Raw genomic sequence first — 23172 nt, forward strand, 5'->3', positions numbered from 1 at the left:
ATAATGATTATTCTCACATAAAATTGCTTTGCTTTATAAAACCACAAATTTAAGTTATGTGACATAAGATGTTCTGTAGATTGTCATAGTCTCCTCAAAATCCTTTGAGATCAAGTGTTTAAAAGGTCCCTGGAAATCATCTACTCTACACATTTTAGAGCTAAGGAAACTGGATTTCAGAGAGGTTAAATGACTTGGGTCAAATGACAGCAGTAGCACCTAAACATCCATTTAAGGAGACTGCTTAACAAAAGAAGAGAATGTGAGATTATGAACAAAACAACTTCACATCCCTCACCCAGCCTAACTCTTCAGAACTCCACCTGAGTGCAACCAGAACCAGCAGACCAAGGAATGGAAATCCAACCAGAGAGAGGGAAGAGCCAGGAATTTGCTGGAGCTCAATTAGGATACAAATGTATTGTGGACCTGTGTATGTTTATTCCACAAACACCTGTTGGCCACCCAATATCCACACTGTGTTTTGGTTAGAAAGCTCAACATCATTTCTTTTATATGCAGAAACACTTGAGCCTCAGATCCCTCTGTCTCATTCATGTCGTAAGATCTGGTACATAGCAGTAGTCACAGATGAATTCTCTCTCGATGCAACGGTGTGGCAACATGGGAAGACATGGGGTTTAGAGTCTCCAGTATGTCTGCCACTTATGAGCTCTGTAATCTTTTTTTAAATTTTTTAATTTAATTTTATTTATTTGTTTATACAGCAGGTTCTTATTAGTGTATACATGTCCTCTATATATACAATATAGGATATTGTATATCCTTCCCTCCTTTGTCATGAATTAGTTGACCATAGGTGCATGGGTTTATCTCTGGGCTTTCTAACCTGTTCCACTGATCTATATTTCTGTTTTTGTGCCAGTACCATACTGTCTTGATTACTGTAGCTTTTGTAGTATAGTCTGAAGTCAGGGAGTCTGATTCCTCCAGCTCCTTTTTTTCCCTCAAGACTGCTTTGGCTATTCAGAGTCTTTTGTGTCTCCCTACAAATTTTAAGATTTTTTGTTCTAGTTCTGTAAAAAATGCCATTGGTAATTTGATAGGGATTGCATTGAATATGTAGATTGCTTTCACTAGTATAGTCATTTTCACAATATTGATTCTTCCAATCCAGGAACAGGGGTATATCTCTCCATCTGTGTGTATCATCTTTAATTTCTTTCATCAGTGTCTTATAGTTTTCTGCATACAGGTCTTTTGTCTCCCTAGGTAGGTTTATCCCTAGGTATTTTATTCTTTTTGTTGCAGTGGTAAATGGGAGTGTTTCCTTAATTTCTCTTTCAGATTTTTCATCATTAGTGTATAGGAATGCAAAAGATTTCTGTGCATTAATTTTGTATCCTGCAATTTTACCAAATTAATTGATTAGCTCTAGCAGTTTTCTCATAGCATCTTTAGGATTCTCTATGTATAGTATCATGTCATCTGCAAACAGTGACAGTTTTACTTCTTCTATTATGATTTGATTTCCTTTTATTTCTTTTTCTTCTCTGATTGCTGTGGCTAGGACTTCCAAATCTATGTTGAATAATAGCACTGAGAGTGGGCAACCTTGTCTTGCTCCTGATCTTAGAGGAAATGCTTTCAGTTTTTCACCACTGAGAACAATGTTGGCTGTGGGCTTGTCATATATGGCCTTTATTATATTGAGGTAGGTTCCCTCTGTGTCCACTTTCTGGAGAGTTTTTATCATAAATGGGTGTTGAATTTTGTAAAAAGCTTTTTCTGCATCCATTGAGATGATCATATGGTTTTTCTTCAATTTGTTAATATGGTGTATCACATTGATTGATTTGCATATATTGAAGAATCCTTGCATAACTGGGATAAATCCCACTTGAACATAGTGTATGATCCTTTTAATGTGTTGCTGGATTCTGTTTGCTAGTATTTTGTTGAGGATTTTTGCATCGATATTCATCAGTGACATTGGTCTGTAATTTACTTTTTTGTTGTATCTTTGTCTGGTTTTGGTATCAGGGTGATGGGAGCCTCATAGAATGAGTTTGGGAGTGTTCTTTCCTCTGAAGATTTTTGGAAGGGTTTGAGGAGGATGGATGTTAGCTCTTCTCTAAATGGTTGATAGAATTCACCTGTGAAGCCATCTGGTCCTGGACTTCTGTTTCTTGGAAGATTTTTAATCACAGTTTCAATTTCATTACTTGTGATGGGTCTGTTCATATTTTCTATTTTTTCCTGGTTCAGTCTTGGAAGGTTATACCTTTCTAAGAATTTGTCCATTTCTTCCAGGTTGTCCATTTTATTGGCATAGAGTTGCTTGTAGTAGTCTCTTAGGGTGCTTTGTATTTCTGTGGTGTCAGTTGTTACTTCTCCTTTTTCATTTCTAATTCTGTTGACTTGAGTCCTCTCCCTTTTTTTCTTGATGAGTCTAGCTAACAGTTTTTCAATTTTGTTGATCTTCTCAAAGAACCAGGTTTCAGTTTTATTGATTTTGCTATTGTTTCCTTCATTTCTTTTTCATTTATTTCTGATCTGATCTTTATGATTTCTTTCCTTCTGTTAAGTTTGGGTTTTTTTGTTCTTCTTTCTCTAATTGCTTTAGGTGTAAGGTTATGTTGTTTATTTGAGATTTTTCTTGTTTCTAAAGGTAGGATTGTATTGCTATCAACTTCCCTCTTAGAACTGCTTTTGTTGCATCCCATAGGTTTTGGATCATCGTGATTTCATTGTCATTTACCTCTATGTATTTTTTGATTTCCTCTTTGATTTCTTCAGTGATCTCTTTGTTATTTAGTAATGTAGTGTTTAGCCTCCGTGTGTTTGTGTTTTTTCCTTTTTTTTCCCCTGTAATTGATTTCTAATCTCATAGTGTTGTGGTCAGAAAAGATGCTTGATATGTTTTCAATTTTCTTAAATTTACTGAGGCTTCATTTGTGACCCAAGATATGATCTATCCTTGAGAATGTTCCACGTGCACTTGAGAAGAAAGTGCATTCTGCTGATTTTGGATGGAATGTCCTGTAAATATCAATTAAATCTACCTGGTCTATTGTGCCATTTAAAGCTTGTGTTTCCTGATTAATTTTCTGTCTGGATGATCTGTCCATTGGTGTAAGTGAGGTGTTAAAGTCCCCCGCTGTTTTTGTGTTACTGTTGATTTCCTCTTTTATAGCTGTTAGCAGTTGCCTTATGTATTGAGGTGCTCCTATGTTGGGTGCATATATAATTATAATTGTTATATCTTCTTGGTTTGATCCCTTGATCATTATGTAGTGTCCTTCCTTGTCTCTTGTAACATTCTTTATTTTAATGTCTACTTTATCTGATATGAGTATTGCTACTCCAGCTTTCTTTTGACTTCCATTTGTATGGAATATCTTTTTCTATCCCTTCACTTTCAGTCTGTATGTGTCCCTAGGTCTGAAATGGGTCTCTTGTAGAGAGCATATATATGGGTCTTGTTTTTGTATCCATTCAGCAAGCCTGTGTCTTTTGGTTGGAGCATTTAATTCACTTATGTTTAAGGTAATTATCAATATGTATGTTCCTATTACCATTTTCTTAATTGTTACCAGTTTGCTTTTGTAGGTCCTTTTCTTCTCTTGTGTTTCCCAATTAGAGATGTTCCTTTAGCATTTGTTGTAGAGCTGGTTTGGTGGTGCTGAATTCTTTTAGCTTTTGCTTGTCTATAAAGCTTTTGATTTCTCCATTGAATCTCAATGAGATCCTTGCTGGGTAGAGTAATCTTGGTTGCAGGTTCTTCCCTTTCATCATTTTAAATATATCATGCCACTCCCTTCTGGTCTGTAGAGTTTCTGCTGAGAAATCGACTATTACCCTTATGGGAGTTCCCTTGTATATTATTTGTTGTTTTTCCCTTGTTGCTTTCAGTAATTTTTCCTTGTCTTTAATTTTTGTCAGTTTGATTACTATGTGTCTTAATGTGTTTCTCCTATGGTTTATCCTGTATGGGATTCTCTGTGCTTCTTGGACTTGGGTGGCTATTTCCTTTCCCATGTTAGGGAAGTTTTTGACTACAATCTCTTCAAATATTTTCTCGGGTCCTTTCTCTCTCTCTTCTCCTTCTGGGACCCCTATAATGCAAATGTTGTTGCATTTAATGTTGTCCCAGTGGTCTCTTAGTCTGTCTTCATTTCTTTTCATTCTTTTTTCTTTATTCTGTTCTGCAGCAGTGAATTCCACCATTCTGTCTACCAGGTCATTTATCCGTTATTCTGCCTCAGTTATTCTGCTATTTTTTCCCCTCATTTCATTAGACAATATATTTTGTACATCATTCCAAATAAGTACATATTCACAACTTTCTTTTTTCTCACACACACACACACTGCATTTTATTTTTACAAGAGATAAACTGACACCAAGTTGTGCAAAATGCACAACCAAGCATTTTAAATGAATGAGCAAAATAAAAGCAACAATGATTGCAATTACCAAACACAAGTTATTCTGCTATTGATTCCTTCTAGTGTAGTTTTCATTTCAGTTATTGTATTGTTCATCTTGCTTTGTTTTTTAATTCTTCTAGGTCTCTGTTAAGCATTTCTTGCATCTTCTCGATCTTTGCCTCCATTTTTTTTCTGTGGTCCTGGATCATCTTCACTATTATTATTCTGAATTCTTTTTCTGGAAGGTTGCCTATCTCCACTTCATTTAGTTGTTTTTCTGGGGTTTTATCTTGTTCCTTTATCTGATATGATACATAGCCCTCTGCCTTTTCATCTTGTCTTTCTGTGAATGTGGTTTTTGTTCCACAGGCAGCAGGATTGTACTTTTCCTGCTTCTGCTGTCTGCCTTCTGGTGGATTAGGCTATCTAAGAGGATTGTGCACATTTCCTGATGGGAGGGAGTGGTGGTGGGTAGAGCTGACTGTTGCTCTGTTGGGCAGAATGCAGCAAAACTTTAATCCGCTTGTCTGCAGATGTGTGGGGCTGGGTTCCCTCCCTGTTGGTTGTTTGGCCTAAGGTGACCCAACACTGGAGCCTACCTGGCTCTTTGGTGGTGTTAATTTGGTGCACTCTGCGAGGGCTCATGCCAAGGTGTACTTCCCAGAACTGCTGCTGCCTATGTTCTTGTCCTCACGGTGAGTCACAGCCACCCCCTGCCTCTTCAGGAGATCCTCCAACACTAGCAGTTAGGTCTGGTTCCGTCTCCTGTGGGGTCACTGATCCTTTCCCTTCATCTTGATGCACACACTACTTTTTGTGTGCCCTCCAAGAGTGGAGTCTCTGTTTCCCCCAGTCCTGTCAAAGTCCTGCAATCAAATCCCGCTAGCCTCCAAAGTCTGATTTTCTAGGAATTCCTCCTCCCGTTGCCCAACCCCCAGGTTGGAAGCCTGACGTGAGGCTCAGAACCTTCACGCCAGTGGGTGGACTTCTGTGGTATAAGTGTTCTCCGGTCTGTTAGTCACCCACCCAGCAGTTATGGGATTTGATTTTATTGTGATTGCGACCCTCCTACTGTCTCATTGTGGCTTCTCCTTTGTCTGTGAATGTGTGGTATCTTTTTTGGTGAGTTGCAGTGTCTTCCTGTTGTTGATTGTTCAGCAGTTAGTTGTGATTCCGGTGCTCTCACAAGAGGGAGTGAGCGCACGTCCTTCTACGCCGCCATCTTGAACCTATTTTTTCGACATGGTGCATGTTTTAAAGGATAGGTAGAATCACTGTTGTTTTTGGACTAAGCAGCATGTGGCTAAAGATCAAATTAGATGTTCATACACTGAAATCTCGGGTAAACCTTTTTCTTGTTTTTGTTTTAATGGTACGAAGACAAGATGGCTTTGTCGACTGAAAAAAATGCACAACCTTAAAAGTTCAGAATTATGTTTTATTAGTTGGCTTTACTGAGGACTGTAACATGGGAAGCAGCCTCTCAGATAGCTCTGAGGAACTGTTCCCAAGAGGTATGAGAGAAACCAGGGTATATAGGAGTTTTAGCTGGGGTGGGGGTGGGGAAACATGTAGTAGAACATCAAAAGATTACTGCTAATCACAAAAAGCAGACATCTCAATTTAATGATTTTAATGATTTTCTATGTATAGGAAAATGCAAGAGTCTGGGCTTATTGATATCAATCCTTTGATATGCTCCTTAACTTTATAGGGCCAGTATCATGTTTTCGTCCATCCTGAATTCCCCTCAGGGTGCACGGGGTGGGGGGCTGATGCAGTGACTGATGGCTTTATGGCCACAACATCCTTTGTTTACTGAAATAGCAGGTGACATTCTTTGTCCACATTTGAGAAGAGCAGAGATGGGAATAGAACCTCATGTATCTTTGCAGAATAAGCTAGGGGTTCCTGATATGTGACATAAATGTGGAAGGAGGAGAAGAGAAACCGTTTTCACCAAAAGAAATGAAGTAGTTAAAGTACGTCTCACTAAAAAGTCAGAAGTCCTCCCACCTTAGTCTCTATACCTCCCGATTCCCACCAAAAATAGGATTTATCAGGCTGGGTGTATAAGAGTTCAGGAGATCATTCCAAGAAAAAGCGCCACACTTTGGTGAAAACTGATACATCCAAGATGGTATGCAAGGTATTTAATGATCAGTTCAGTGCATGACCAGTCAGAAATTATGCTAGCAAGCCTTTAAACTGTTATCAGTGCATCCTAATATCAAGACTGGTATTTGTCGACCTTTTAATTTGTTTTATCGAGGTGGTGTCTGTTTTTTATCCTAGAATAGTGCCTTGCACACAGTAGTTGCTGAATAAATATTTGTTGAATGAATGACATGTTTAAAATTTTAAAAGCAGAGAGTAAAAGCTATAAAAGCTGTTAGAACAGAGTAAATATTTATAAAGTCATTTCATGTAGCCTGAGAGTAATAGCAGGAGATGAAAAACAGAAATTAGGAATGCTAGGGAGCAGAACACAGCAACTGCAAGGTACATGGGATTTGGAGTCTGAAAGGTGTGAGTTCAAAACTCTTTGCTGGCTACTGGATTTATAATCTCATATAAAACTTCTCTGTTGTTTTACTGGCTGATTTTGGGGTTTGGTTTGGTTTTCCTGCATGTATTTTTTAAAAATTTTATTGGAGTATAGTTGATTTAAAATGTTGTGCTAGTTTCTGCTGTACAGCAAAGTGTATCATTCATACATATACATATATTCACTCTTTTTTAGATTCTTTTCCCAAGTCATTACAGAATATTGAGAAGAGTTCCCTGTGCTATAGAGTAGGTCCTTATTAGTTATCTATTTTATATATAGTAATGTGTATTTGTCAATCCCAATCAATTACAGGCTGTTTTTAAGGTCTTTGTCTTTCATCTTCAGCATTTTCACTAAGATGCAATGTAGGGTTCTGTTCTGCTTGGGACTCACATCTTCTGAGCATGAATATTCCTGTCTTTCATCAATTCTGGAGATTCTCAGCTAATATTTCTTTAAATACTGACTCTTCTTTTGATCTAAAATTGATTTTAGACACATAGTGAGCCTTCTCTTTCTCTCCTCCATGTCTTAAACTCTTTTACACTTTCCCTGTTTTTATCTTTTCTCTGCTACATCTTTGATTTCAATGATTTTCTGTGTTTTTTCTGAACTGCTGTTTGACTTTCCCATTGAGACTTTAATTTCAATGATCATATATTTCAAGTCTAGAAGTTCTATTTGTTGTCTTAAATCTTAAATCTCTTTTTCCCCTTGTGTCTTGTTATTCTGTTTCTATTTATTTCATGATAAGTGGGACTTTGCCTGTGGGAATCTTTTCTGGTCTGAGCTGAAGAGGTTTCTCTCTAAAACAGTTGTACGTTTGTTTCTGACAGATCTATCAGACATATTCCTAGCCCAAACCCCTTTCATGCTACTTCCTTAGCTGGAATCTTATACTCTACATGGTAGCATCGATTAGAATTGCAAACTCTAGGGAAAAAATGCCCCCAAGTGTAATGAACTCTTAGGGAAGCCCTTTTTGTTTCCTCTACCCGGAGCCAAGGCAAAGGAAGACAAGTTCTTTCCTTGCCTATCTGTGCTGAAGGGCAGATTTGTTTTCCTAAATTTCCCTTTAACTGAGGATGTAGTGACTCAAAGGTCCCTGCTTTTTATAAGAATTTCAATTCCATGTCCTGTGAACCCTCCATTTTCTCTATGAGCTCAAAGGCTTTATCTCATGGTCTTTCCTGGATGTTATACCTCTAACCTCCCAGGGTTTCTTGCTGTTTTCATTTCCAAACTTGTACTTGCCTTCTGGGGATTTCCTCTTATTGAAAACTCAGCTACGCACAGTTTGTTTTGTTGAGGGGAAGTTCTCAGGGTATCTTCCTTGCTGCAAAAAATGGAAATCTCCCACTTCCTAATATTAGGTCCAATTATATGACTTGTTGGTATTTGACCATTTTTGACCTATACAATTTTATGTTTCATAATATCATAATTCTTAAATATTTAAATTAAGTATTTTCTACCCCTCAGGGTTGATACAAGGATTAAATGAGATAATATACGTAAAGATCTTATCAGTTTGGACATGTAGTTAACAATAAATGGTAGTTTCACATTATAAACATATATGTCCATAAATGCATAAAATACTATGTGAAGGATACATATCACAAATATATGTACTCTTAGCAGGATTTGCTTCAAGGGAGGGGAATTTAATTGCTGGAAACACAGAAGGAAAGAGACAATTTTTCCTGTAAACTCCTTGGTAACTTCTGAATTTTGAACTATTTGCATATATTCCCTATTCAAAAATTATTGTAGAAATGAAAAATTATAAACCCATCAAACTGCCTGACATGCTATATATAAGGTAGAGCATGAGATTTGGGGACGGATTTTCACTTTTCCGCTATGTATTTGGTGATGTTTGAATCTTTCTAATAAATGTGTTTATATGCTATGTTTATAATTTAAATATTAAAGCTAAAAAAATCAGTTGGACATATGTCCATATGGGTATGACACATTATTTTAACCTATTTGTGAACCTATATGTCAGAACCAAGGTTACCATTAGCTTAAAGACAGTCAGTGGGCAACTCATTCTAATTTGGTGTGAAGAGCAACAGCAACAAAAGATTTTAAAGAAGGTAGCTTCAAAAGCTAAACTTTAGAGACAGCAGAGATATTTTATAGTCATAAATTACCTTCTGTGCTTTGAATATTTTAGAGAAGATGTTTGGCCTTAGAGTAGAAGAAATCATTGCCAAGTCATGGTAGAAAAAAATGAGACATTGTTTTGTTGTGTTGGCAATTTTTCTTAAAACAAAGCAACCACTGCTTTTTAAAACAGGCTCTCACCATGACTCCTCTGTATGGCGTGGTAATGAAGACATTTACTACAAAGATGCTAATGGATTTTTTAAATTGTACCTTCATTTGGGGATGTTTCCCTTCAAAATATGAGGTCATTAAAAGAAGTTATCACAGCATTTTAAGTGCCCAACAGCCTTTTAAGTACTCACCCAGTATGGCAGGAGGAGAGCCGTCTGTGTATCTGGACAAGTAGAATTTGCGTTAAATTATTTTTCCTTAGTTATGTGAGGTAGTGTGGTATTGTATTGACATTTCTCCCCTGCATTTGGTCTACATCAAGCTAGCTTAACCTCTGTACTACTGACATTTCAGGCCTGCTAACTCATCGTGGTGGGAGCTGTCCTGTGCCCTGTAAGATGCATAGCAGTACCCCCAGGTTCTATCCCTAGATGTCAGTAGCACTCCCCCTCCTCAGTTTTTTATACAGACATTGCTAAATATTCTCTGGCGGACAAAATCGCTCCTGATTGAGAGAGATTTGAGCAATCTACCTCTTGCTAAATTCTTTGGTCTGAGCCTATATGGGTGAGTTAAGTGTCAAGATTGAGAAGAAACACCTTAAAAGTCTTTCTGGGGCTTAATGAGGAGGAAACTCATAGATTTAGCCTGGTTCTCTCACTAGATAAACCAAAGAGGCACAGTGGCAGGGCTTCCCTGGTGGCACAGTGGTTGAGAGTCCACCTGCTGATGCAGGGGACGTGGGTTCGTGCCCCGGTCCGGGAGGATCCCACATGCCACGGAGCGGCTGGGCCCGTGAGCCATGGCCGCTGAGCCTGCGTGTCCGGAGCCTGTGCTCCGCAACGGGAGAGGCCACGACAGTGAGAGGCCCACGTACCGCAAAAAAAATGAGGTGGCACAGTGGCAACATCCCAGTGCTACTCAAAAGAAATGCCAGTGTCCTTCCATTGAGACTTATGAAATGTCAGTGTGGAAGGTACTCCTTCTGCTAGTCATATAGACAAAGTCCATTTGTAAATAGTACATGGACGTTCTTTTGGGTACAAGCTTATATATAAAGGAGCACAGGAAAGACTAGCAGGAAGGTCTTAGGCCATATTCCCCTCCTTGGCTCATTAAGAAGAATCACATTATGTCTATCTTCTCAGTCAAATATACCCATCTGCACACAACACAGCATAGAAAGGTTTGCTTGCTCTTAGTTCAGCTAGTATATATTGGACAACTTAAAAATTCTAGGTTGAGGATTTCTATTTAAAACATTGCCATCCACTCATCTCATGTTCATTTCCAAATTACTTAAAACTTTGCACTTAAGAATATTAACTTTGTAAAAGTCTAACTTGGTGTGGAAAGAAAGCATAAATTTGGGAAAATTTCCCTTTAAAAAGTGAATCAGAGAATCATATTAATCTAGGAGTTTTTCTCCCTTGTCCTACCTTCTTTAAAGAATAGTAAACATTTTCATGCAAAATGGAATTACTTGCAGGGATCCCTGCTCTGAGCATAGTAAATAAACTATAATTTGCAAAGTCCATTGTCAAGGATCAACATTAAGAAGTGAATAATCATAGTCAATTGCGTGCAAATTTTTATCACTTAAATATCACCAAATATGCTTGATAGGCATATTTAAATTTTAAAAATTAAAACAGTAAAATTATGGAGGGTTTTTTTAATTAAAAAAATTTTTAACATCCTTAATGGAGTATAATTGCTTTACATTGTTGTGTTAGTTTCTGCTGTATAACAAAGTGAATCAGCTATACATATACATATATTCCCATATCTCCTCCCTCTTGCGTCTGCCTCCCACCCTCCCTATCCCACCCCTCTAGGTGGGCACAAAGCACCCAGCTGATCTCCCTGTGCTATGCAGCTGCTCACACTAGCTATTTTACATTTGGTAGTGTATATATGTCCATGTCACTCTCTCACTTCGTCCCAGCTTACCCTTCCCCCTCCCCACATACTCAACTCCATTCTCTACATCTGCGCCATTATTCCTGTCCTGGCCCTAGATTCATCAGAACCTTTTTTTTTTTTTCCCCCTTAGATTCCATATATATGTGTTAGCATATGGTATTTGTCTTGCTCTTTCTGACTTCACTCTGTATGACAGACTCTAGGTCCATCCACCTCACTACAAATAACTCAATTTCATTTCCTTTTATGGCTGAGTAATATTCCATTGTATATATGTGCCACATCTTCTTTATCCATTCATTCGATGATGGACACTTAGGTTGTTGCCATCTCCTGGCTATTGTAAATAGAGCTGCAGTGAACATTTTGGTACATGACTCTTTTTGAATTATGATTTCCTCAGGGTATATGCCCAGTAGTGGGATTGCTGGATCATATGGTAGTTCTATTTGTAGATTTTTAAGGAACCTCCATACTGTTCTCCATAGTGGCTGTACCAATTCACATTCCCACCAGCAGTGCAAGAGTGTTCTCTTTTCTCCAAACCCTCACCAGCATTTATTGTTTCTAGATTTTTTGATGATGGCCATTCTGACCGGTGTGAGATGATATCTCATTTTAGTTTTGATTTGCATTTCTCTAATGATTAGTGATGTTGAGCATTCTTTCATGTGTTTGTTGGCACTCTGTGTATCTTCTTTGGAGAAATGTCTATTTAGGTCTTCTGCCCATTTTTGGATTGGGTTGTTTGATTTTTTGATACTGAGCTGCATGAGCTGCTTGTAAGTTTTGGAGATTAATCCTTTGTCAGTTGCTTCATTTGCAAATATTTTCTCCCATTCTGCGGGTTGTCTTTTGGTCTTCTTTATGGTTTCCTTTGCTGTGCAAAAGCTTTGAAGTTTCATTAGGTCCCATTTGTTTATTTTTGTTTTTATTTCCATTTCTCTAGGAGGTGGGTCAAAAAGGATCTTGCTGTGATTTATCATAGAGTGTTCTGCCTATGTTTTCCTCTAAGAGTTTGATAGTTTCTGGCCTTACATCTAGGTCTTTAATCTATTTTGAGCTTATTTTTGTGTATGGTGTTAGGGAGTGTTCTAATCTCATACTTTTATATGTACCTGTCCAGTTTTCCCAGCACCACTTACTGAAGAGGCTGTCCTTTCTCCACTGTACATTCCTGCCTCCTTTATCAAAGATAAGGTGACCATATGTGTGTGGGTTTATCTCCGGGCTTTCTATCCTGTTCCATTGATCTATATTTCTGTTTTTGTGCCAGTACCATGTCATCTTGATTACTGTAGCCTTGTAGTATAGTCTGAAGTCAGGGAGCCTGATTCCTCCAGCTCCATTTTTCGTTCTCAAGATTGCTTTGGCTATTCAGGGTCCTTTGTGTTTCCATACAAATTGTGAATTTTTTTGTTCTAGTTCTGTGAAGAATGCCAGTGGTAGTTTGATAGGGATTGCATTGAATCTGTAGATTGCTTTTGGTAGTATAGTCAATTTCACAATGTTGATTCTTCCAATCCAGGAGCATGGTATACTTCTCCATCTCTTTGTACCATCTTTAATTTCTTTCATCAGTGTCTTATAGTTTTCTGCATACAGGTCTTTTTTCTCCTTAGGTAGGTTTATTCCTAGGTATATTATTCTTTGTGTTGCAGTGGTAAATGGGAGTGTTTTCTTGATTTCACTTTCACATTTTTCATCATTAGTGTATAGGAATGCCAGAGATTTCTGTGCATTAATTTTGTATCCTGCTACTTTACCAAATTCATTGATTAGCTCCAGTAGTTTTCTGGTAGCATCTTTAGGATTCTCTATGTATAGTATCATGTCATCGGCAAACAGTTACAGGTTTACTTTTTCTATTCTGATTTGGATTCCTTTTATTTCCTTTTCTTCTCTGATTGCTGTGGCTAAAACTTCCAAAACTATGTTGAATAAGAGTGGTGAGAGTGGGCAACCTTGTCTTGTTCGTGATCTTAGTGGAAATGCTTTCAGTTTTTCACCATTGAGGATGATGTTGGCTGTGGATTTGTCATATGTGGCCTTTATTATGTTGAGGAAAGTTCCCTCTATGCCTACTTTCTGCAGGGTTTTTATCATAAATGGGTGTTGAATTTTGTCGAAAGTTTTCTCTGCATCTACAGAGATGACCATAAGGTTTTTCTCCTTCAATTTGTTAATATGGTGTATCACATTGATTGATTTGTGTATATTGATGAATCCTTGCATTCCTGGAATAAACCCCACTTGATCATGGTGTATGATCCTCTTAATGTGCTGTTGGATTCTGTTTGCTAGTATTTTTTGAGGATTTTTGCATCTATGTTCATCAGTGATATTGGCCTCTAGTTTTCTTTCTTTGTGACATCCTTGTCTGGTTTTGGTATCAGGGTGATGGTGGCCTCATAGAATAAGTTTGGGAGTGTTCCTCCCTCTGCTATATTTTGGAAGAGTTTGAGAAGGATAGGTGTTACCTCTTCTCCAAATGTTTGATAGAATTCACCCGTGAAGCCATCTGGTCCTGGGCTTTTGTTTGTTGGAAGATTTTTAATCACAGTTTCAATTTCAGTGCTTGTGATTGGTCTGTTCATATTTTCTATTTCTTCTTGAGTCAGTCTTGGCAGGTTGTGTGTTTCTAAGAATTTGTCCATTTCTTCCAGGTTGTCCATTTTATTGGCATAGAGTTGCTTGTAGTAATCTCTCATGATCTTTTGTATTTCTGCAGTGTCAGTTGTTACTTCCACTTTTTCATTTCTAATTCTATTGATTTGAGTCTTCTCCCTTTTTTGATTAGGAGTCTGGCTAATGGTTTATCAATTTTGTTTATCTTCTCAAAGAACCAGCTTTTACTTTAATTGATCTTTGCTATTGTTTCCTTCATTTGTTTTTCATTTATTTCTGATCTGATCTTTATGATTTCTTTCCTTCTGCTAACTTTGGGGATTTTTTGTTCTTCTTTCTCTAATTGCTTTAGGTGCAAGGTTAGGTTGTTTATTTGAGATGTTTCCTGTTTCTTAAGGTAGGATTGTATTGCTATAAACTTCCCTCTTAGAACTGCTTTTGCTGCATCCCATAGGTTTTGGGTTGTCGTGTATCCATTGTCATTTGTTTCTAGGTGTTTTTAGATTTCCTCTTTGATTTCTTAAGTGATCTCTTGGGTATTAAGTAGTGTATTGTTTAGCCTCCATGTGTTTGCAGTTTTTACAGATTTTTTTCCTGTAATTGATATCTAGTCTCATAGCGTTGTGGTCGGAAAAGATACTTGATACAATTTCAGTTTTTTTAAGTTTACCAAGGCTTGATTTGTGCCCAAGATATGATCTATCCTGACAGTGTTCCATGAGCACTTGAGAAAAATGTATATTCTGTTGTTTTTGGATGGAATGTCCTATAAATATCAGTTAAGTCCATCTTGTTTAATGTATCATTTAAAGCTTGTGTTTCCTTTTTTATTTTCATTTTGGATGATCTTGCCCTTGGTGAAAGTGGGGTGTTAAAGTCCCCTACTATGAATGTGTTACTGTTGATTTCCCCTTTTATGGCTGTTAGTATTTGCCTTATGTATTGAGGTGCTCCTGTGTTGGGTAACTAAATATTAACAATTGTTATATCTTCTTCTCGGATCGATCCCTTGATCATTATGTAGTGTCTTTCTTTGTCTCTTCTAATAGTCTTTATTTAAAGTCTATTTTGTCTGATATGAGAATTGCTACTTCAGTTTTCTTTTGGTTTCCATTTGCATGGAATATCTTTTTCCATCCCCTCACTTTCAGTCTGTATGTGTCTCTAGGTCTGAAGTGGGTCTCTTGTAGACAGCATATATATGGGTCTTGTTTTTGTATCCATTCAGCCAGTCTGTGTCTTTTGGTGGGAGCATTTAATCCATTTATATTTAAGGTAATTATCGATATCTATGTTCCTGTTACCATTTTCTTAATTGTTTTGGGTTTGTTATTGTAGGTCTTTTCCTTCTCTTGTGTTTCTTGCCTAGAGAAGTTCCTTTAGCATTTGTTGTAAAGCTGGTTTGGTGGTGCTGAATTCTCTCAGCTTTTGCTTGTCTGTAAAGGTTTTAAATTCTCCATCAAATCTGAATGAGATCCTTGCTGGGTAGAGTAATCTTGGTTGTAGGTTTTTCTCCTTCATCACTTTAAATATGTCCTGCCACTCCCTTCTGTCTTGCAGAGTTTCTGCTGAGAGATCAGCTGTTAAACTTATGGGGATTCCCTTGTGTGTTATTTGTTGTTTTTCCCTTTTGCTTTTAATATGTTTTCTTTGTATTTAATTTTTGACAGTTTGATTAATATGTGTCTTGGTGTGTTTCTCCTTGGATTTATCCTGTATGGGATTCTCTGTGCTTCCTGGACTTGATTAACTATTTCCTTTCCCATATTAGGGAATTTTTCAACTATAATCTCTTCAAATATTTTCTCAGTCCCTTTCTTTTTCTCTTCTTCTTCTGGAACCCCTATAATTCGAATGTTGGTGCGTTTAATGTTGTCCCAGAGGTCTCTGAGATTGTCCTCAGTTCTTTTCATTCTTTTTTCTTTATTCTGCTCTGCAGTAGTTATTTCCACTATTTTATCTTCCGGGTCACTTATCCGTTCTTCTGCCTCAGTTATTCTGCTATTGTTCCCTTCTAGAATATTTTTAATTTCATTTATTGTGTTGTTCATCATTGCTTATTTCATCTTTAGTTCTTCTAGGTCCTTGTTAAATGTTTCTTGCATTTTCTCTATTTCCACGATTTTGGATCATCTTTACCATCATTTTTCTGAATTATTTTCACATTGACTGCCTATTTCCTCTTCATTTGTTAGGTCTGGTGGGTTTTTTACCTTGCTCCTTCATCTGCTGTGTGTTTTTCTGTCTTCTCATTTTGCTTAACTTACTGTGTTTGGGGTCTCCTTTTTTCAGGCTGTAGGTTTGTAGTTCCCGTTGTTTTTGGTGTCTGTCCCCAATGGGGACTAAATTTAGTTCAGTGGGTTGTGTAGGCTTCCTTGTGGAGGGGACTAGTGCCTGTGTTCTGGTGGATGAGGCTGGATCTTGTCTTTCTGGTGGGCAGGTCCACGTCTGGTGGTGTGTTTTGGGGTGTCTGTGGACTTATTATGTTTTTAGGCAGCCTCTCTGCTAATGGGTGGGGTTGTGTTCCTGTCTTGCTAGTTGTTTGGCATAGGGTGTCTAGCACTGTAGCTTGCAGGTCATTGAGTGAAGCTGGGTGTTGGTGTTGAGATGGAGATCCCTGGGAGATTTTCGTGGTTTGATATCATGTGGAGCTGGGAGGTCTCTTGTGGACCAGTGTCCTGAAGTTGGCTCTCCCACCTCAGAGGCACAGCACTGACTCCTGGCTGCAGCACCAAGAGCCTTTCATCCACACAGCTGAGAATAAAAGGGAGAGAAAGCAGAAAAAAAGAAAGAGAGAGAGGGAGGGAGGGAGGGAAGAAGGAAGGAAAGAAGGAAAGAAAGAGGATAAAAGAAAATAAAGTAAGATAAAATAAAATAAAGTTATTAAAATAAAAAATAATTATTAATAAAAAATTAAGAAAAAAAACGGACAGGTAGAACCCTAGGACAAATGGTGAAAGCAAAGCTATACAGACAATATCTCACACAGAAGCATACACATACACACTCTTGACAAAAAGAGGAAAAGGGGAAAATGTAATAAATCTTGCTCTCAAAGTCCACCTCCTCAATTTGGGATGATTCGTTGTCTATTCAATTATTCCACAGATGCAGGGTACATCAAGTTGATTGTGGAGGTTTAATCCGCTGCTCCTGAGGCTGCTGGGAGAGATTTCTCTTTCTCTTCTTTGTTCACACAGCTCCCAGGGCTCAGCTTTGGATTTGGCCCTGCCTCTGCGTGCAGGTCCCGGAGGGCAATTGTTCTTCGCTCAAAACTGACGGGGTTAAAGGAGCCGCTGATTCGGGGGCTCTGGCTCACTCAGGCTGTGGGGAAGGAGGGGCACGGTGTGGGGCGAGCCTGTGGCGGCAGAGGCCGGCGTGACGTTGCACCAGCCTGAGGTGCGCTGTGCGTTCTCCCGGGGAAGTTGTCCATGAATCCCAGGACCCTGGCAGTGGCGGGCTGCATAGGCTCCCCGGGAGGAGGGGTGTGGATAGTGACCTGTGCTCGCACACAGGCTTCTTGGTGGCGGCAGCAGCAGCCTTAGCGTGTAATGCCCGTCTCTGGGGTCCATGCTGTTAGCCGCGGCTCGTAGCCGTCTCTGGAGCTCGTTTGAGCAGAGCTCTTAATCCCCTCTCCTCGCACACCAGGAAACAAAGAGGAAAGAAAAAGTCTCTTGCCTCTTCGGCAGGTCCAGACTTTTCCCCGGACTCCCTCCCGTCTAGCCGTGGTGCACTAATCCCCTGCAGGCTGTGCTCACGCCGCCAATCCTTTCCCTGTGCTCCGACCAAGCCCGAGCCTCAGCTCCCAGCCCCGCCCTTCCCGGTGGGTGAGTAGACAAGCCTCTCGGGCTGGTGAGTGCTGGTCGGCACCGATCCTCTGTGCAGGAATCTCTCTGCTTTGCCCTCCGCACCCCTGTTGCTGTGCTCTGCTCCGCGGCTCCGAAGCTTCCCCCTCCACCACCCGCAGTCTCCGCCCGCGAAGGGGCTTCCTAGTGTGTGGAAACCTTTCCTCCTTCACAGCTCCCTCCTACTGATGCAGGTCCTGTCCCTATTCTTTTGTCTCTGTTTATTCTTTTTTCTTTTGCCCTACCCAGGTACATGGGGAGTTTCTTGCCTTTTGGGAGGTCTGAGGTCTTCTGCCAGCGTTCAGTAGGTGCTCTGTAGGAGTTGTTCGACGTGTAGATGTATTTCTGGTGTATCTGTGGGGAGGAAGGTGATCTCCACGTCTTACTCTTCTGCCATCTTCCCCCGAACCTCAGTTGCCACGCTTTTGACTGCTTTCCTTATCTCCCCTCGATTTATTACAGTCATAGGCTGTTTAGCACATCTCACATGGGAGTTAGGTCCTTTAAGAAACTGACCCCCTGGTGATGTATTTCCAAAAGGAATACTGCTCACTTCCAACATGGAGGCTAGATCTGGAGGGTAAGCAATTAGAATGCAACAGCTCCTTGATATGGAGATTTCCAGGGACAGTGCCTCTCTTTCTGCTCCTTCTTCCTCTTAGCTCCTGATGAGGAATTAGCTTGCTAGTGGCAGTGACACTTCCCTCTGCTAGTTGTCCCATTCGATCAGGACAGCCCTGGAGGAGTTACAGGAGCAGCCACTGTCTCCTGTGAACCATGCTTGGAACTGAAGTTGGACAGTTTCGGCCACTTCCCTGACTCTTCATGAAACTGTCAGTTTCCTCATTTATTGTCATGTCTCAGTGTTAATTTCTCTTTCCTCACTGGTTTCTAGTTTACAGCTGTCTCTTCTCCATCGATCTAAAAATTTTAACTTCATTGCACCTAACTGGAAAATGTTTGTATATTTCATCATATATTAACTCCAATGAAGGAAAATTTTGATCCATTTCCTTGAGCAATTTCAGTCTTTAGTCTTCAGAGAGAATCACATTCATAGCAATTTTTCTATCCTCTTGTCACATCAATAAGTTATAAACATTGACTGATTATAGTATAGAGTTTTCAGCAACGTGGAAATTTTTATTTGCAAAGAAATTATGGGCGCAGTGAGTGACTAACAAGTTCAGAGGTCAAAATGAAATTTCGGAGATTAAGTAATTGTTAAGGAATGATTATATTCTTTAATTTTTATATTCCTTAATTCCTGTAATTTATAAAGTTTGAGTGCCAAGATTTTCCTATTAAGATTTGTTTTTAGCTTAAGTCAGGTTTCCTGAATACGTAATGAATTTTAGTTTACTGTTAGTTCCATCATCAAATATATCAGAAGAAAACTTCTCTTACCACTCCCAGAAAAGTCTGTTAAACGAAGACTGTAAAGCTCAGGCAGGTTTAATTCTAGTCATGTTGGTGCCTTTATCACAGAGGGTATTGGGAAGGGGAGTGAGGAGGTGGGGGTAAGCATTCAACCTATATCCTTTATAACATGTAAATCATCGAAGTGGAGGAAAAGGAAGTAAAAAAACTGTCCGGTTCTGGTGCTATCGAACAGTAAAGAACTATACTCAGGGAGCAGAAGACATTTCGGTTAGGAGAAAATTAAAATCTATTCTCATTTCTTTTTAGAGTGGAGGATGATAACTTGAAGACATATAAGAAATGACTTGAAAAAAAAATATTATACTCATAATAAGGTATCCAAATTTGGCCAGAGCAGTGTCAGTTTCTAACAGGTATACAGGAATCCTGGAGTCATAGCTACCCTGAATATAATTGTAGATAAACGGTAAATCTAAATAATCTGATAGTAAATCTGAACAGTAAATCTAAATTATCTCCCAGCTCTCAGCCTTGCCAGAAAACTCTTAAGGACTGTCTGCCAGCTCATTATGTGAAAAGATGTATGAGTTAGCCACAGACTCCAGGGCAAATTTCTCTGGGGAGAAAGAAGTCACTTGGAACCCAGACCTTTGGAAAAGATGCTCATTTTGTAGTGGGAAAACATGAACATCTTAGTGGACCGCTGAGCACCCCCTCCTCCCATCCCTCTCAGATAAAGGACGGGAGGGGGAGGAAAGGGAAGTAGCCTCAGCTCTTGGTTTCTTCTATCCTGAAAGACCATGGCCTCCATCATTCCATACTAGTCAGAAATAAGGCCATGAATCACACAGCAGCTTTGCTTCAAAGATCTCAAAACAAACAACTTACCACAGTTTTCAAGTAAGAATAATTTTATCATTTGTATAGCTAAGAAATGTCCTTACCGGTGATTATTACACTTTGAGCTGCCAAATGTTGAAACCTTTACCTTACTTAGAGGAAGTTTGGACCAGGCAAAATCATGAAGGGAATCCATTTACTCCAATGGAAATGAAACTTCCAAGTTCAACATAGTAAACACAGATATATCTTTCTCATCTCTCTGTGTCCCCATTGTCTTTGTCAGGATGTTCAAAATATATTCTTTTGCCAAAATATATTCTTGTGCAACGACCTGGTGTTTGACTTCATGCCAGCTCTGAGCCACGTCGGGGAGCAGGGGGACAACACGACAAGTCAGCGGTGCCCAGAAGCTCACTAGAGCAGGCAGACCTGTGACCTGTGTCAGCCCTGTTGGAATCATTGTGTCCTTTTCTCTCCTGACATTATTTTTTGTGCATGGTACAAACTACTTGCAAACTCCTCCTGAGACCGCCCATCAGAGTAAACCTACTTGGGGTCTGTAGCCGCCTCTCTCTTCTAATTACTATTCATGCGTTTGTATGTGGTTATCTCATTAGAATGCCGTTACCATAAACAACCAGAGCATGGAGAATGCATTATGCATGGTGCCGCTTTTACCAAGAGTCCTCCTTTTCTTTGGTCAAGTCCCTTCCTTGCTTTTGCCGGTCTTAACATTTGTAGTTTAAAAAATGCAAGTCATTCATTGGTTGTCTTCTCCCCTTGTAGTAACTCTGTCTCTTTAAAGGTCTCGTTAACTTTATCAATACTCACTAAACTTGAGTAAAGAATACTCCTATGACTACCCCCTCACTTCTTCCACTGCTAAACAATTCCCACCTGACATTTATCTACTTAAATGTAAAGAGAAATATCTGGAAAGATGTATATTCAACTCTTAATAGTAGTTACCTCTACAGAAAAGGGTAAGATGGGGAAATGGGGCACTGTAGTGAAGAACTTTCACTTTTGAGTCAATATACTTCTGAATTGCCTTAATTTATGACAGGGAAAATGTCTTTTGTGTTATATTTTTAAAAGAAAGAAAAGATATTTAAAATTCTGCATTATCCCTTCATGCTTTTGAATTCGATTTTTGGTGAAAGGTTTATGGGAGTTTCTTTTTTATGTTTCTTTTTTTTTTGGTTGGTGGTTTTATTTTCCTTTTTTATTTCTTTGTTAAGGTAACTGGACAATTGCCTTCAAGTCAGACAGAGAGAGAGAGGGACTAAGAAACCCAGTCTTATTTCAGTTACGTGTTTAGAGCTCATATCTGGGGTTTGGGAGCTGAGGTGTGTAGAATAAGCGAAAAACAACCGGCCAACCAACCAACCTTCACCATGCCTGACAATGAAATTGATTTAGCAATTTCAAGAGCAAGAAAAACAAGTTCAAGCTGACACAAGCTATAATGGTCCTTGGAATACCACCTCAAAGCCAGAAAGAAATTGTGGAAATTACTCTGAGATGAGAATCCAACCTGTAGGAAAAACACACTCTCTCCTGTGGTTAGATGTTTCAGGCAGACAGCTAGGTATACCCAAGCTTATGTGAATTCAAAAAGAAAAATGGCCAATAAACTTCCACTCAGAGATGCAGACTAAAACTCAGTTTTCAAGCCAGCATTGCATTGCATTGCATTGCATTGGCATGCATTTCTTTGCGGAATCCTTCCTGAATGGGGAGATAAGCTGGTGTTCCTGAGCCCTGAATGGTTCTAAGTCTTTGCTCTACTTTAGGTTTGAGAAAGGACCACAGGTAATCCTGTTAGTGGGTGAGGAGGCCCTTTGATAACATCACCCTGTACTTGTTCCTCTGCCTCTTCTTCCCTGGCTGCAGGCACTTCTGCTCCAGGTCTCTCCTCCCCTACCTCATTCACTCTGAAGCTGCTGTGCTTCTCCCATTGCACAATCACTGCTTTCCAGAGCTGGTCAGGAGTCAGGAGGGAGGTGATGGCTGCCTGTGTAGAAGAAAGAGGGTAGGCCGGAAACCATAGTCCTTCATGTGGTCAGCTTTTCCAAGGTGCTGGGGGTTAGACTTCTCGTGATTCTTTTGTTGTGTCCTTAATGGGTAACTGGAGAGACTAGAAGGGAGAAAGTGGGAGAACAATTAACATTCTCAGGGAATAGATAACTGTTGTTTTTAGAGGTAACCAGAGGCAACATTGAGGTCAGGAGATGCATTCTTCCCTGGTTTCTGTTTTTGTGCTTTGGTTCTATCAATTAGGATACCTTCATGTGTAAGGAAAAGACTGACTCAACTGGCTGAAACAACAAGGAAATTTACTTTTGATCTTAAGAAATCCAGAGAAGATAATTCTTACACTGTTGGCTAATTCAGCTGTTCCATGCTCTCATTAGGAACATCCTCCTACCTCTCTCCTCCTGACATCCTTAGAAGTAACTCCCCTCAGGGTCACAAGATGCTCCCACAGTTCCAAACTTTACATCTGGACACAGCATCCAATGTATGAAAGGTCATTTTGTCCCAAGTATCCCTTTTAAAAAGCAATGAAACCTTTCCCAGAAACCCGCCTTGGCAGACTTCCTTCGTGTTTCATTGGCCACATCATGTCTCCTTGCCTTTGTCTGACACAGTCACTGACAGGGGGGTGAGATCATTGGAATTGTCTTGGGTTTGTCAGGAGTTACCCTGAGCTGGAGAGAGGGTCACACTCCCTGAGGAATAAACACCTATACAAAATTGGGGTTCATTTAAAGAGAAGAATAGGATAATGGATATTGGAGACACAATATGAATTTCTGCTACAATGGTTGATCCTATGGAAATAAGAACAGCAGCAATAATGTTTATTAAACATGTTGTACCATGTGCTTGGCTCAGAGCTACCTACGCACTTTGAATGAAATATCTTAAGAACAAACTTGTGAGATAGGTGTTAATATCCTCTCCAATTTATAGATAAACTTAGAGATATGTAAATAAGCTTAGAGAATGTAAATAACATGTCCAAAAAAATAAGAAGAGGTGGAAATGGACAGAATCCGTGCTCTTAACTACTTCAGATTATACGCTCCTTCACCTGTTCTAAAATGGTCTCTCATGTACTTTTTTCCCTTTCTTTGTATATTTGCTTTAAGAATGCTTGCTTTTTAAAAATTTATTGTGATAAAGGCTGGGGATGTTGCATGTTATTCTCTATTGCAAACCATAACTGCTGTGAAAGCCTGGATATGTTTTTATGAAGGGCACCTAGTAGGGGATGTGATCATAAGGGTCCTTTTCTATTGTCTTC

At 39.2% G+C, this 23172-nt stretch overlaps 1 protein-coding gene and 1 long non-coding RNA gene across 3 annotated transcripts in view; one reads left to right on the forward strand and one right to left on the reverse strand.

The window, feature by feature from the left end:
• Positions 1–23172, forward strand: part of LOC117313588 (uncharacterized) — a 214008-nt gene that overhangs the window by 45899 nt on the left and 144937 nt on the right. The gene's annotated exons all lie outside the window — the stretch shown is intronic.
• The window catches only part of LOC101335415 (liprin-alpha-2-like), a 37570-nt gene that overhangs the window by 10840 nt on the left and 3558 nt on the right, over positions 1–23172 (reverse strand). Inside the window, 1 exon segment of the mRNA XM_073810150.1 lies at positions 21724–21876. Coding sequence (XP_073666251.1) covers positions 21724–21876 — 153 coding nt within the window.

This window comes from Tursiops truncatus, chromosome 9, assembly GCF_011762595.2.
Source record: "Tursiops truncatus isolate mTurTru1 chromosome 9, mTurTru1.mat.Y, whole genome shotgun sequence".
Classification (NCBI taxonomy): Eukaryota; Metazoa; Chordata; class Mammalia; order Artiodactyla; family Delphinidae; genus Tursiops; species Tursiops truncatus.